The sequence below is a fragment of the Boleophthalmus pectinirostris genome, unplaced genomic scaffold (genome assembly GCF_026225935.1).
Source record: "Boleophthalmus pectinirostris isolate CB_2022bp ecotype Guang Dong unplaced genomic scaffold, ASM2622593v1 HiC_scaffold_8, whole genome shotgun sequence".
NCBI classification, from domain to species: domain Eukaryota; kingdom Metazoa; phylum Chordata; class Actinopteri; order Gobiiformes; family Gobiidae; genus Boleophthalmus; species Boleophthalmus pectinirostris.
The window spans coordinates 9,282,973-9,298,092 of NW_026571515.1; the positions used below are offsets into that span (position 1 = coordinate 9,282,973).

General features: G+C 36.6%; 1 protein-coding gene across 1 annotated transcript in view; it reads left to right on the top strand.

Moving 5' to 3' along the window:
* Positions 1-15,120, top strand: part of lama5 (laminin, alpha 5) — a 149,969-nt gene that overhangs the window by 82,665 nt on the left and 52,184 nt on the right. The window contains 13 exon segments of the mRNA XM_055166165.1: positions 1,086-1,223; positions 2,387-2,521; positions 5,253-5,387; positions 5,473-5,610; positions 6,712-6,764; positions 6,863-6,962; positions 7,039-7,091; positions 7,799-7,904; positions 8,010-8,109; positions 9,398-9,554; positions 10,753-10,891; positions 14,101-14,243; positions 14,567-14,670. Of these exon segments, the coding sequence (XP_055022140.1) occupies positions 1,086-1,223; positions 2,387-2,521; positions 5,253-5,387; positions 5,473-5,610; positions 6,712-6,764; positions 6,863-6,962; positions 7,039-7,091; positions 7,799-7,904; positions 8,010-8,109; positions 9,398-9,554; positions 10,753-10,891; positions 14,101-14,243; positions 14,567-14,670 (1,501 nt within the window).

Here is a 15,120-nt window from a genome sequence, read left to right on the forward strand (position 1 = left end):
GATTGTCAAACAAGAAAAATCTTTATAACTAGATGCGTACAGTACACAGCTGCATATACAGCACATATGTACTGCGGGAACAGAAATTTTGCTCAAATAAATGAAAAACTGACCTTACAAACACTCACTAACAGGTGCTTCCACTAAATGTTTTATTCAATCCGTTTTTACTTTCATTGTTTTTGCACCACCTCGAAACTGAGACAGGAACTTAAAGCATTTGATTTATTGGTTTGTTTGTTTGTCTGCACACGGCACGCTCTGGCCCGGACACACTGACAGACTAACCCCAAATGAACAGCATTCCTCAGCAGGACACTAAGCTCTGTAACGTCTTTGGACCTTTACACCTCTGATTCAGTCTGGGAGCCAAAAAACAAAGTCAACTCTTAAAATCTGTGTACAACTAAAGCAGGTTTCCCACAGGATTACTGTGGACAGTGTAGCTGTGTTAAGAACAAAGAAGAAAAAAATATATATTACCTTCTTTTTTTTCTTTTTTTTTGAAACTTACTCCTTAATTTATTAAAAAAAAAAATACAGTGTTGTATGCATAGGTTTCAGCTGTTATATCAGTTATATGCAACATTTTGAGAATTTTTTTTTTCCCCATTCAAAAGATATAATATTTTGTTTTAAATGAATTTAAATTACTGCAGCAACAGTCTAAATTTTTCATCATTCTGAAACCCATGGATAGACTGTTTAATGTTACAACTTGTTTTACAAAATATAATTAAAATTTTATTTTGTAGTAGTTGCATTTGGCTATTATTCATTTTAGATCTGTTTTTTAATTAAAATAGTAGAAATTAGGTTGTAATTTTTTTTCTTATTAGTTATTTTATTAATTACCTCAATCCACAGGTAAATATTTTAGCATAGATTCATGAAACAAGGTAAAAACATGGCAAACAAACCATAAATACTTGCATGGAGATTTCATTTCTAAATAATTACTATTAAAATAAACATATGTATATTTTTAGCATCAGAAACAAATAATTTTATCCCCAAATACACAATGCTGGATTCAAATATATAATCATTATGTGTGTATTTAATGTGTGTGTTTGTGTCCTCAGCTTGCCAGTGTTCCAGTCCGGGCTGCCTGGATGGGTCATGTGACTCAGTGACTGGACACGGGGTCTGCCGCAGTGGGTTCCAAGGATACGAGTGTGACCGCTGTGCCCCCGGGTACTTCAACTACCCCCTCTGCCAACGTGAGTCTTTATACAGTCAGCGATACAGCTACTCAACTGTACTGTGATATACTTTTTACCTTTTTATATCATGGAAAAGGATCCAGGCTGCAGATGTCTGTGAAAACGTTTACATGATGTGGTCTGGATAAAAGAGTGAAATATGAATGAACACACAAAAATGATTGGTTAAAGTTTAGTTTGTGTTAGTTTGGATTTTCTGCAAGCAACATTTCGGTCCATCATTCAAAACAACTTAATTAATGTTGTATTGTGGTTTAAAGTGGCTACTGTCAAACCTAGTATCAAGCATATTTTTAACAATACTCCCATTGTGTCATTATTTGTTGTGTCATTAGGCAAGACACTTCACCCACACTGCCTCGTAAGAAAGTGGTGTGTGCTTGAGTGCTGGTGGTGGTCGGAGATTGGCAGCCTTGCTTCTGTCAGTCTTCTCCAGGGCAGCTGTGGCTACAATAGCAGTTTACTACCACTGAGTGAGGAGTGAATGATTAATGGGAATAATGTACTGCAGTGTTTCCCAAACTTTTTTTCTGGGGACTCATATTTTAAAAGACACAAACCTTTGCGACTCAAGTTAATAGACATTATACACAAATCACAAAGTAAAGGTGGATTTGACCATTACTGAACATTAATGAGGATATTTTATTGTTGACTGAGTGATCGTGTCTCTCTGAACAAGTATTATTCAAGCTTTAAACAATGAAAAACATTAATTGAAGCAGCAATAAAAGGGATCCTTAAGTCGACTATTTGGACATTAAATGTAGAACATTTCTTTTTCTTCTTAACATTCAATTGAACCAGCAATATTGGAACAAAATAGTCAATAAAATAATTCAATAAAAAAAAAATTATACATATCTTAACATTACCATTTGTAATGAGATAGATGGGCCTATCTGTGTTTTGGTAGCGCATTCTAGTCCAGGGTGCAGGAGGAGAGCATCACACGCATGTCAGTGTCAGAACTGTATACTGCAGACCAACATGCAGATCGTAACAAGGCGACCCAAAAAACTCTCTTGCGATCCACCTGAAGGTTGTGACCCAGTCTTTGGAAAACCATGATGTACTGCAATGATTAATGAATTAATTTAACTGATGTAAGACATTTTAATCTTAAATTTAACATTAAAAGACAACTTTTTATTTTTCAGTGTGTGGCTGCAGCAGCATTGGTTCTGTCCCTGAGGTCTGTGATGTCTCCGGCCGATGTCTCTGTAAACCTGAGTTCACTGGACCCAGATGTGAACAGTGCAGATCTGGATTCCACTCCTATCCAAACTGTGAAGGTACGACACTCACACAAGTCCCAGCATTTTTACTATATATTTCTATGTAGCCTTCTCCCTCTTAAAGCTTAAAGCACATCTGGGAACACTTCACCTCCTCATGAAGTGTTATATTAGCCTGTAAAACTTTTATGGTCCGTTATTGTGGCTCCACCTGCGCAAGATGAATGGATCTACTATTAAATGTGACTAAGTGGTCTATGGGCAATTGTTTGAATAAATAAAAGGTTTAATAAATGTTGATGTCAGGTGAAGTAATATTGTGTTTGACAATTCATTCTCTTAAGCCATGTGTTTTCACTTAGTTCATGTTTTTTGTGATAGAATAGAAATACGCTGTGACCATTGCATACTGTTGCTGTGTTCTTGAGCAAGACACTTCTCCCTCCTTGCATTGAGTGTTTGCATATTTTTGTCTTACCGTGCGTGAATGGGGTGAAAATGGTACAGAAAATCAAACCTGAAACCTAGAAATTTTAATTTGTTGTCATATTACCCAACATTTAGTTATCTTACAGTTTGTTATAGTAAAGCAACTGCTACTGTTCAACCAGTTTTAAAGGTGCACTGTGTAACTTTTCTTGTGGAGGGTCTGCTTGTCCCCATGGAGCTTTTATTGCTTTGCCTGCAATGTTCCACAGTGAAGCATTAAACTAATCTATCTCCATCAAGATAAGCAAAAATGCCAAGAAACAGGTCAGATCTATAAAGAGGTGCCTCATTGTGTTGTAAGAATGCTTGTTTTTCATGGTATTTTGAATCGATAAAAACTATTGTAATGGAATAAATGCAAAACAAATAAGTTTAATACCATACTGTGGAACATTCAAGGCAAAACAATCACATCCCCATGGAGAGAAGCTGATGGTGAACCCTCATCAGCTGTCAGAAAAGTTACACCGTGTACCTTTTAAACTTTGCAACAAGAACACGCTGCTGGTCTTCTTCCAGTAATGTGAAATACCATTGCTTCTTTATCTTAATTTTGTCATAGGCTACTTCTTTGTCTATGGGTGCACTATGTCATATTTTTTGTATTTGTATTTATTTTTTGGGGAACAATGCATCTTAAAAACAAGACAATACAAAAACATATACACAGCAAAAAGTGGAGTGTTAAAAATGACTCTCACAGAAACAATTTCAACATTTTCTCAGGGTTTCTATGAGTCCAGTCTGTTCCAGAGTTAATTTAACATTTTTGGAAATGTTAATTAAGTAACACTGGACCAAAGTTCCTGTTTAACCCGGAAATCAAGAGTTTTATCCTGATTTAGCTAAACAACATACAGAGATGTCTTTATTTTTGTTAATTTAACATTTTGGGGAGTAGTAACTACACACACTGTAAAGTAAATTAAGGTACACTGTAAAAAACATTGTAAAAGATTAAATTAAATTATTAACAAAACTGGTTCAAAGTGATCTTCTCTCACGGGAGTTTGAAGTGGTGGGTGGGAGGTGCCAGATTAAGTTAAATTAACTTCAACCATATCAACTCTGGCAAATAACCCCAACTCGAGCCCCCATTTAACTTTCAAATAGTTAAAATAACAGTTTTTGTGTTAAAACAACTCTAAAATATTTTACCCTGAAAACTGAACCCTCCAGTTTTTGCTGTGTACCTGTAAATTAACTAGTTTCCAACCTTAGTCCCATAGTCCCAAAACCCACACGATGAATAAAACATGCCTGAAGGACAACATACAAACATTACCTCATGATTACAGTTAATCTTATTATTAACTCTTTTCAACTAGGGCTGGACAATTTGGGGAAAATATTTATTTGGGGATTTACTGTATGTTTAAGTAATTCTGTTCAAAGTTCACATTTTAAACATGCCCAGAAAAATGACAAAAAGACTGAATGATCTGAAGTGACAAACTAATACGAGATTCATATTTCAGAGCATGTTTGTACAAATCTAAACTACAGGGTTAGAAATCTATAATCCACCTCTTACCTGGCAAATCCAGAATAATCTCTCTGTATTTTTCATAGACATAGATACTATGAGTCTGGTCCCCACGCACTCCCTCACGTCTAAAGCCGGGCCAAACTTGGTCATCCAATCAGATTTGCTTTTTTCAGTGGCACATATGAAACAAAGGAGTTCATCTGCCACTTTTTATTTACAAATAAAATCATCATTTATCTCACTTCAGATTAACACACAGGTTCCCTTATTGATTCTGCAGAAATCCTCCATATTTTTCAGTCCCCTGTGATATTTTTTTCCTTTTTTAACCAATACGGACAGACATGCTTGTGCTTGATTGGCTAATCAACCTGTCAGTCACATTAATTTGAAAACAAGGAGACTCATAGTGAACAAACTCACATCCTCATAAAGTATTTCAGAAGTCCCAGACTAATCCACCTCATGAATATTTGTATCATATTGCTGCTTGACCTGGGTGTTCCTAGACTGTATTTTGTTTGTTTTTTTTAGTTAACAATAAAAATAAATACAACTAAAACTCCCTAAATTGCGATTTCGATTTGATTGTGATTAATCCTGTATTCCTAATTTAAAATGATTTGACAAAAATGAAAACCAAGTACATCTTTAAGTAATTCAAAGTGCTTTACAGAATAAGACAGACATTAAAATCACAACACAAACAAATCAAAGCATAAAGAATCATCATAAAATTAACATTAAAAGAGAAAAGAGAAGAGTACAGAGCAAAAAACCTTTCTTATGCTGTACCCCTTCTCTCTCCAGTTTGCACATGTGACCCCCGCACCGCCCTGGACACCACCTGCTCCTCTTCTGGACACTGTCACTGTCGCCCAAACTACAGCGGACCCTCCTGTGAACAGTGTGCCCCCGGGTTCTACGGCTACCCCAGCTGCTCCCGTAAGCCTCATTCATTCACCAGTATCAACGTGACACCTAATGGGAGTCATACAGCACTTTTTTCTAATATTACATGTTATTACAGCTTGCCAGTGCTCCGCTGAAGGCTCCCGCTACAGCAGCTGTGACCAGGAGAGTGGCCAGTGCTCGTGTTTACCCCATGTGGTGGGACAGAAGTGCGACAGCTGTGCTCACGGGGCGTACGGATTCCCAAACTGCCAATGTAAGACCCACTGTATATACATTTTTTTTGCTTCTTATTTAGAATTTATTATTACCATTTCTCTTTGTTATTATTATGTACACTACAGGTCAAAAGTTTTAGAACACCCTAATTTTTTCCAGTTATTTATTGCAATTCAAGTCGTGCAAGTCTAATGAATAGTTTGAAATGGTACAAAGGTAAGAACTGAATAGCCAGAGGTTAAAATAAAAGATGAAAGATAACAAAACACAAGTCTAAGCTCTGCCAAAAGTACCTCAGGAAAAAAGAACAAGATGGTGAGCTTGAAAACATGGAGTGTCCAGTACAGTCTCCAGACTTAAACTCCATCGAGCTGGTTTTGGATGAACTGGACAGAAGAGTGAAAGCCAAGCAACCTACAAGTGCCACACATTTATGGGAACTTCTGCAACAGACCTGGGAAGAACTTTCTGAAGAATATTTGATTTCTATTGTAAAAAGAACGAGCCACGAGTGTGTTCAGCTGCTATATCTGCCAAAGGTGGACACTTTCATGAATCAAAGGTTTTGGTCAACAGTAAACAGTAAAAAACTGGAAAAAATGTGGTGTTCTAAAGCGTTTGACCTGAAGTGTGAGCTACTATGTCATTTCCCTTAAGGATCAATAAAATATAAGTCTAAGTTTGGATCGTTATAACAACTAAAGAGCCAATCAGGAGCGAGGTTGTTGAAGCTACTCACTCTTTTCCTATGCACACCGCTGGTTTGGTCTGTCAAGATAATTACTATATCAACTTATTGTTCAAAGCTTGAACAATATGTTTTGAAGCTCAGTATTTATCATGTGTAAATTTTTTTTGCAAAATTATGGAGGTTTTTTTTTTTTTTGTTGTAATACGATAAGATTTGAGCTGTAGAGGGTTGAATAAGACATTTCTATGGCCAATTATTGCTTAATTTTACTGTTTATTTGTTGCAGCTCAGGTCTATTTAAAACTAGTTTTATCGGGATTATATTACTTTATTTTAATTGGATCAGTACCATAAAATAGTTTCAATAATATGTTTTATATCAGCTCACTTATAGAAAATATTAAGTGGAAAGTATGATTTTTATGATGTGTGTTTTCTCTCTTACAGCTGGCACCTGTCATCCTGCTGGCTCAGTGCAGTACGTGGTGCCACCTCCAGTGGTCAGTTTTGGATCTTAAATTTGTTTCAAAATTTTGGGTGATATTTTTAAACTTCGCTAAGATTTTAATTTTTTTATTTTTTACAAAACTTTTCTTAGGGTGAGTGTGAATGTCGTCATAACGTTGAAGGTCCAGCGTGTGACCAGTGCAAGCCTCTGTTCTGGAACCTGTCTCCTGATACTCCTGATGGCTGCTCCAGTGAGATACAAAACATAAATACTTATGTGTAATGTTAAACTCAACATTTGTAATATTACAATGGTCTGTCCCACAGGCTGTGAATGCAACGTAGCTGGTACTGTGAGTGGAGTAGCTGAGTGTGCACAGGTAAATCATATCATACTTAAAAAAAAAAATAATAATAATAATCAAAGTTGTAGCTGATCTTGATATCATTCTCTAAACTCTAATTCTAAAATATTTTTTCATGTCATCATCATAAATTTTACAAATTTACACTATTCCATATACTCTAAAACACATGGAAAAACACTGTATAACATAGACAGTGTCATTCATAATTAAAATGTCAAAAATAATATAAATTTAAGATTTGCATGAATAATACTCTGTTTATAAATATTTTCTGGAAGCTTTCAGTCACCAAAAAAGTATTTAACCCCTTAATGCCTGAATTTATATAGATTTTTATAAAAAAAAAAAAAAAAAGTTTGTGTGTGTTTTTGGTAGATTAAAGTAGATGTTAAAATTAAGATGTTAAATTAAATTGAGATTATTAAATTGACTATAGCAAAAAATATATATATATATAGAAATTTGGGTATGTTGCAAATTTGCGACAACTAGAAACTTGCCGAAAGTTTCCTAGGAAGGTCCTGCGTTTGCACTAAACAGCATATGCTATCTCGGCATATATCTTAACCAAAGGATTTGACGCATATTTGTGACAGTCTGCGTCTCAATGTTCAAAAGGAAAAATGCTTTGACCTATCGACTAATTCAACAGTAATGGCTGACTAGTGGACTACTAAAATAACAGTTAGCAGCTGTAATAAATGCGTCTTACCTTCCAGGAAAGTGGCCAGTGTCACTGCAAACCAAACGTGTGCAGTGGGACCTGCTCCACGTGTAAAGACGGATACTACGACCTGCAGGAGTACAACTACTTTGGATGCCAAGGTCTGATCTCAGTCTGAACAATATTCAAAACATAAATATAAATACATAACGCCATAATTAAGTTTGTAATGTGTGTACTGTATATGCTTGTGTGTGTGTGTTTAGGCTGTCAGTGTGACATTGGAGGAGCAGCTGGTCAGTCGTGTGGAGAGAGAAATGGACGATGCCGCTGCAGACCCAATGTGGAGGGACCCAAGTGTAACCTGTGAGTATCTGTGACTCCTGTGGTCTTCACATTTTGCTTTAAGTTACTAAAATATTCTACTTCGTGCAGTGTGTCCACAGTAGTAGTGGTAGTCGTATCAGAGTTAGTAAGTGTAGCCTGGCCAACCAAGGTTAAAAGCTTTTCCTTGTACAAAGTTCAAAGTGGGGTCAGGGCCCTGGTCTTATCTCCCAGTTCTGATGAGCGTGATCGACAACTGTGCAACAACTGGGACAAAATTGGGTTTTCCCTTCTCACAATGAGCCTGCGACAGGTGATTTTACAGATATTTGAAGTGCTTCATACGTGCTTCATGTGTGAGCAGGTCAGTTTATAAAGTCTGTGGAAGACATTATAAAAGGTCATTACACAAAACTGACTCTTGTGAATTTTAAGCCATGTTAGAATGTTGTTACCTCCTCAAAAACACACCTGCAGTTGTATTTTGTTTCATTCACACATTATTATGAATCTGTCTACATTAAGGATGTAACAGTAACCGAAATATCGTGATATCGTATCGTCAAAGTTCTCACAATAATATCGTGGACCATCACAATATATTGAATTACAAGTTTCTTTGCTTAAATTAAGAGTTATGGTGCAGCAATAGCTAAAAAAGACAGAGAACTACATATATCATGATCCTTTGCTCCATTTCAGTGCAGACTACAAGAAGAAATAACAGTTCTAAGCACTTTTAAGTCTTAGTTCTTTGGATTACGTCTTGTCAAGGCACTTTAAGAGGAAAAAGTAGCATATTCAGTTTTGTAAGCCTCCACAAAATATCTCAATAAATATCGTACCTTGAGATGTATATCGTGAAAATATCATACCGAGAGATTTATATATTTTTACATCCTTAATCGTGAGCCTCTCCACCATATTGTGAGCTTTCCAACGATATTGCAACAAATATCGTACCATGAAGTTATATCGTACCGTGACGAAATCGTATCGTGAGACTTGGATATCATTACATCCCTACTCTACATCTCCAAAGCTCAAAATGCTAATTAACAGCTACCTTTTGTTCATTAGAGACTGAAATTATCCAAATTATTCTAGTGAAGGTGTATGGAGTTTGAAAACACAGTGGAGCACTTCCTGTATTGAGTGTTTGCTGTTTGATGAAGCACTCAGCGTAAATATGCCGGGTTTGTGTGTTTAACATGTGTGAATGAAACAAAACAAATATCTATATTAAAACATAGATCAGAAAATAGCTTAATATTGGCCCTGTAAAATTGTATTATTTATTTCTCATCAATCACGTTCTTGTCATTTTCAGTCCTCGTCCTGACCACTTCTTCCCCGATCTGCACCACCTGAAGTTTGAGATCGAGGAGGGCACCATGCTGGACGGCAGACCTGTGCGCTTTGGGTACAACCCTGTGGAGTTCAGGGACTTCAGCTGGAGAGGGTACGCCCAGATGAGCCCCATTCAGGTACGCACTACACACAGGCTCTGAAGTAGTATTTATCTATAGTAATAGTAGTACTAGTAGCAGCAGTAGTAGCAGTAGTAGTAGTAGTAGTAGTAGTAGTAGTAGTAGTAGTAGTAGTAGTAGTAGTAGTGGCAGTAGTAGTGGCAGTAGTAGCCGTAGCAGTAGTAATAGCAGTAGTAGTAGTAGTAGCGGTAGTAGTAGTTGTAGCTTCAGCAGCAGAAGTAGCAGTAGTAGCAGTAGTAGTACTAGTAGCAATAGTAGTAGTAGTAGCAGTACTAGTAGCAGTAGTAGTAGTAGTAATAGTAGTAGTAGTAGTAGTAGTAGTAGTAGTAGAAGTAGTAGTGACAGTAGTAGTAGTAGTAGTAGTAGTAGTAGTAGTAGTAGTAGTAGTAGTAGTAGTGGCAGTAGTAGTAGTAGTAGTAGTGTACAGTAGTAGTAGTAGTAGTAGTAGTAGTAGTAGTAGCAGTAGTAGTAGTAGTAGTAGTAGTAGTAGTAGTAGTAGTAGTAGTAGTAGTAGTAGTAGTAGTAGTAGTAGTAGTAGTAGTAGTAGTAGTATATTTTTTGTTTATCACGCTATATACACTATATTGCTTAAAACGTATACAGAAATACTGAGTTGTCTTTACTTGTAATTTTTTTTTAAGTATATAAAAACCTCTAAAATTATTGCTTTATTGTAACATTTTGTATTTTAAAAAGTACTGTGGCCCTTGAAATTTGGACTTTATGCATGAAATATTGTTGTTGTTTTCTTTGACGGTGGTGGTGGTGAAAACTTTTTGATTTTGGATATACAATATTTCTTCTCAAACAAGTTAAAGCAGGATATTTGGACACCCACAGTCATAGATTTCATTTATTTATTTTACTTGGTGGGCCCACACTACATGTTGTCAAATGAAAAATGCATATAATAAGACTTTGTGGGGGCCCCCTTCTTTCGCTGGGCCCCAGGTAAACAGTACCATTTACCCCCCTCAGTCTGACGCCCCTGTCTTTATATCAAATTTTAGCACGAGTGTCTTGAATTTCTTGCTTTAACTTCAACAAAATGTAATCCGATTGCATGTCATGGTATAAGTTCATTTTTGGTGATTTTCTTGTACCCTTCCTCTACCTCCTAACCCATCTTTCCTACTCCCTCGTGCCTATCTCTCCTCTCTCCTTTCCTTTGCCTTGTGTTCTGTGTGTGGTGCAGTCGCGTGTGGTGGCGCAGGTCACGGTGAGCTCTCCGGACCTGTTCAGAGTCCTGCTGAGGTTCATAAACAGGGGGGGCACTCCGGTGTGGGGCAGGGTCACCATCCTGGAGGAGGCGTGGCACTACTACTGCCACCACTGTAAGTGCAGCTCGTGGGGGCGGAGTTTGCGCTGTTAGCCCGGCCAGAGCGACGCACTCACAATTTGGGTCTCTTATTCCTTAAAAGCACATTAAATAACTTAAAACGGGGAGGGTTTTCTACTTGCTTTTCTCCATGGAGATCGTACTTCTTTGCCTAAAATATTCCGCTGTAAAGTTAAACATCTCTCTTACATTTTCTCTATTCAGGGTTCCCACAGCCATGGAAATCCTGGAAAAGTCATGGAAATTGAAATTGTCATTTTTCAGGCCTGGAAAAGTCATGGAATTTTGTTAATTTAATGAAAGATTTGGAAAAGTCATGGAATTTTAGTATCTCTTGGACGCATCTGCAGTTCTGTTAGATTTTCATTAGGCTATTATGATTATTTCCAAACATATACGCCTTTTATTTAAAAGAGACGATAAATGCACTGACAGTATTTTGAATGTTAAAAAACTGTAATACCAAACCATAATGTGAGTGGAAAGGGTTAACGTTTCATATTTAGCCCTAGAAGTATGATCAAGTCTACACATGTACAGTGCTGTAAAGTCATAGAAAATTCACTTTAGGTCATGAAAAAGTCATGGAAAAGTTTTTGAAATTTTGTCAGTGAAAAAGAGTGGGAACCCTGTCTATTGCATGTGTTTTAAAGGTCAAAAATACCATAAAAAAAACATGAATTCTTACTATGTGCAGGCTTGAGTCTCCATAGATCTGACCATTGACCTGTCCCCCACTGCGATTACCAAGTTTATTTCCATACTGTGGAATAATAAATGCAAAACTGTAATATGTCCATGGAGACAAGAAAACCCTCCACTCGAAAAGTTAATGGTGCACCAGGATTTTCTCTAAGGTATGAAATGAATGACTAGAGTCACAAGGGATACTATGGTTGGAGGCAAACGATATAAATGATTGTGCCCTTGAGCAAGACTCTTAAAGGGGGGATAATGTAATAAAGTATTTGTTTTGCCCCAGCCAGTACAGATATATTGTAAAAGCAGCTCTAAGAGTCAAAAGGAGACTGCTATGTACTACATCTAATTGTAACGCAAAAATCTGTGAACCAAGAAGTGCGCTGTTAGCATGCTAGTTGTTGTTCACATCACTGTGACAGCAAAACTCCACTTTGGCCTCTGAAAGTTATGAAAAGGGCTTATAAACCCACTGTACTGAATAATAAAGATAAATAAATAAAAGATACAAATAAATAAAGACAGATATTTACAAATTGACTCACTGACTCAGAAATATATCTCAGATCTTAAAGTATTTTAAAGTATCTTGACATACCAATACAAATGCAGTGCCTGGCCGGGCTAACAGTAATGTAAATCATATAAAGGATTATCTTATATTACACCATGGTCTTACACAATAACCTATCTCATATTACCAAACACTGGCTTTATAATTCTATATTAATTACATTATTGTCAAAGACCATTGTGTAAATCTGTGTTTCACTTCTGACATAAACCATGAAAATATGGTTACATTCAAAAACTCCTTCTCTTGCATTCTGTTTGGATCTGGTGAATAATACATTTTTCCTTTCTTTTTTAATTGTTGGTGGTGACAAACATCTCGGTGGTGCGTCCTTGCGTCTTCCTCCTCGGGCCACAGACAGTACCGGTTATGATTTTAAAAGCTCCCTTATTTACGATATTTTTCCCTAAATGTTGTGTAGCCCACGGTGCAGCTGCAGGTGTATGTGAGTGAGGCAGACGTGTATCTCACTCGCTTCATCCTCAGATACGTAAACACTGAGTCCGCCACCGCCAACGGTAAAATAACGGCCTATCAGGTCAACCGCAAAGGTACGTCTGAACTCCACAGTTTAAGGGTTTAATTAGTACAATCTGCTTTATGTGAAGATAATAACTGATTCATAAGTAATGATCTTTTCACCTAAAGTAATGATTTAATAATAAGTAATAATTTCCTTGTGCAGTCTAAGAAATTCCCAGTTTGTGCTGTAGTCACCACGTTGGATAAAAAGTTGAAAATTTCAGTTGTGAAAACATTGCCTGAAACACACTTTTAAATCTATTTCTACTTCTACATCTCTATTTTTTATTTCAACATCCAAAATGTTATACTTCTTATCACTATTATAAGGATTGCAAATCTCCTATTCATTTAAAGCCACAGTGTGTAACTTTTTAGCCCAAAAAAATTCTAAAATAAAGGCATGTATAGCAAGCAGAATTGGGGACTTGCAAGTTGTAACTTGGACTTAAGTCAGACTTGAGTCACTACTTTTTTGACTTGAGACTTGACTTGGTAAAGTAGACTTGCCTTGGACTTGAAGGGCAGTGACTTGGGACTTGACTCGGACTTGAGGCATGTGACTTGAGAATACTTGATGCTTAGACTAGTTGACACATTTGCTGTTATTAAGCACTCTTAAATCTTAATTCTTTCTATTCTGACCGTAATAATTTGTACTCTTGTTAAGACATTTAAAAAGGAAAAAATAACATTTCTACAACACATATATAAATACTCATATACCATGATTTTTTAAGTACAATTTAGTTTAAAATTAATATAAATTGCAAAAATCTAAGCTATATTTAATTCTTTGGTTTAAAGACTTGAAATTACTTGAAGCTCAAAGCAGACGACTTGAACTTGACTTGGAGTTATGGGCCAGTGACTCGAAACTCGACTTGGACTTGCCTGTATTTGACGGGACTGGACTCGAATGTGAGGTCAAACATTTGAGACTTACTTGAGACTTGCAGAACAACGACTTGGTCCCACCTCTGATGTGTCCTTACTGTAATCGGGCTTGCATCTCCACAGACGTGACTCTTATTCTGCCTAGAGGAGGTTCTCCTCCTGCTTGTTTCCATGGAAATGTACCTTTGACTGTAATATTTCACAATGTGGCATCACACATATCTACCTCCATGTTGTATTTCCATGGAGTCATGCAGGTGATGTGCCACCTCCAGAAAATTACATACTGTTGCTTTAAATTCCCTTTGTGCTCAATGTGTCCTTGATTACCCTCAATGTTTTTATGTAATAAAAAATAATACATATTACAGGGAGCTTTGTGTGGAGTGACAAAATGTCCACTTGATCACCATTACATTTTCACAATGTGTAAAAACTAAAAGCTACTGCATATTGCAGTTACACTGTGTGCTTAACATTAAATAATATTAGTCTTGTCGTGTGTGTTGCAGGCTCTGAACAGTCCAAACAGATCGTCTTTGCCCCCAGCGCTGAGCCCACATTCGTGAACGTCCCTCAGAACAACTTTGTGGAGCCGTTTGTCCTGAACCCGGGCACCTGGACCGTGGTCATCGAGGCCGAGGGCATCCTGCTGGTTAGAAACACTTACTACATACACAATCACCTTTTTTCTTTGTACTAGTGGAACTTTTTGTTATTTTTTTCTGTATTATAATTAGATTTGAGCTGAGGAAACTATATATAATTGTAGACCCATTACAGATCCAACTATTTTGATAGGCTTTTTGGCAGAATAGAAGTATGGAAATGGTTTGGTGATGTTATGATAAAAAAAGGTTGTGAAAAAGGTCATTGAATCTACAATGCACTTCACCTGAGCTTGTGAATATTGATATCTCATACATTATGCAGTTTGGCAATACTTTCTGGATTTAACTGTTTCATTATTTACTTTAGGACTACCTGGTGCTGCTGCCTAGTGCTTATTACGAAGCTCCTATTCTACAAATCAAAGTCACTGAACCGTGCACCTATGGCCCTGTCCCAGATGTCAGCCAAAAGTAAGAATTTTTATTTCACAGCTCGGCAAATTTTGTTCCTCATGTATCCAGACCTGTCACGATAATTACTATATTGAGTTATTGTTTAATATATGCTAGATGGAGCAATCACTTTGGGGATTTTATTGTATTTTTAGTGTTTATTTATTGTGGGGAGTTCTTCTTTACACTAGTGGGGAACTTTTTGTCATTTTTCTCTTCTACCATTTGATTTGAGCTGTAGAGGGTCGAATAAATAACTTCTTTATTTTATTTTTATTGACCTTTATTTAATCAGGATAGTGATGGACATTACAGATACTAACTACCAAAGTGTTTCATTCTACTGTTTATTTAGTGCAGTTCATGCTTCCTAACCAAATGATATACATTTTCAATAGTTTTTTGGGGGATAATCCTTTAGAATTATTGTGTCATTGTCATAAATTAGTTTCAGTATTATTATTCAGT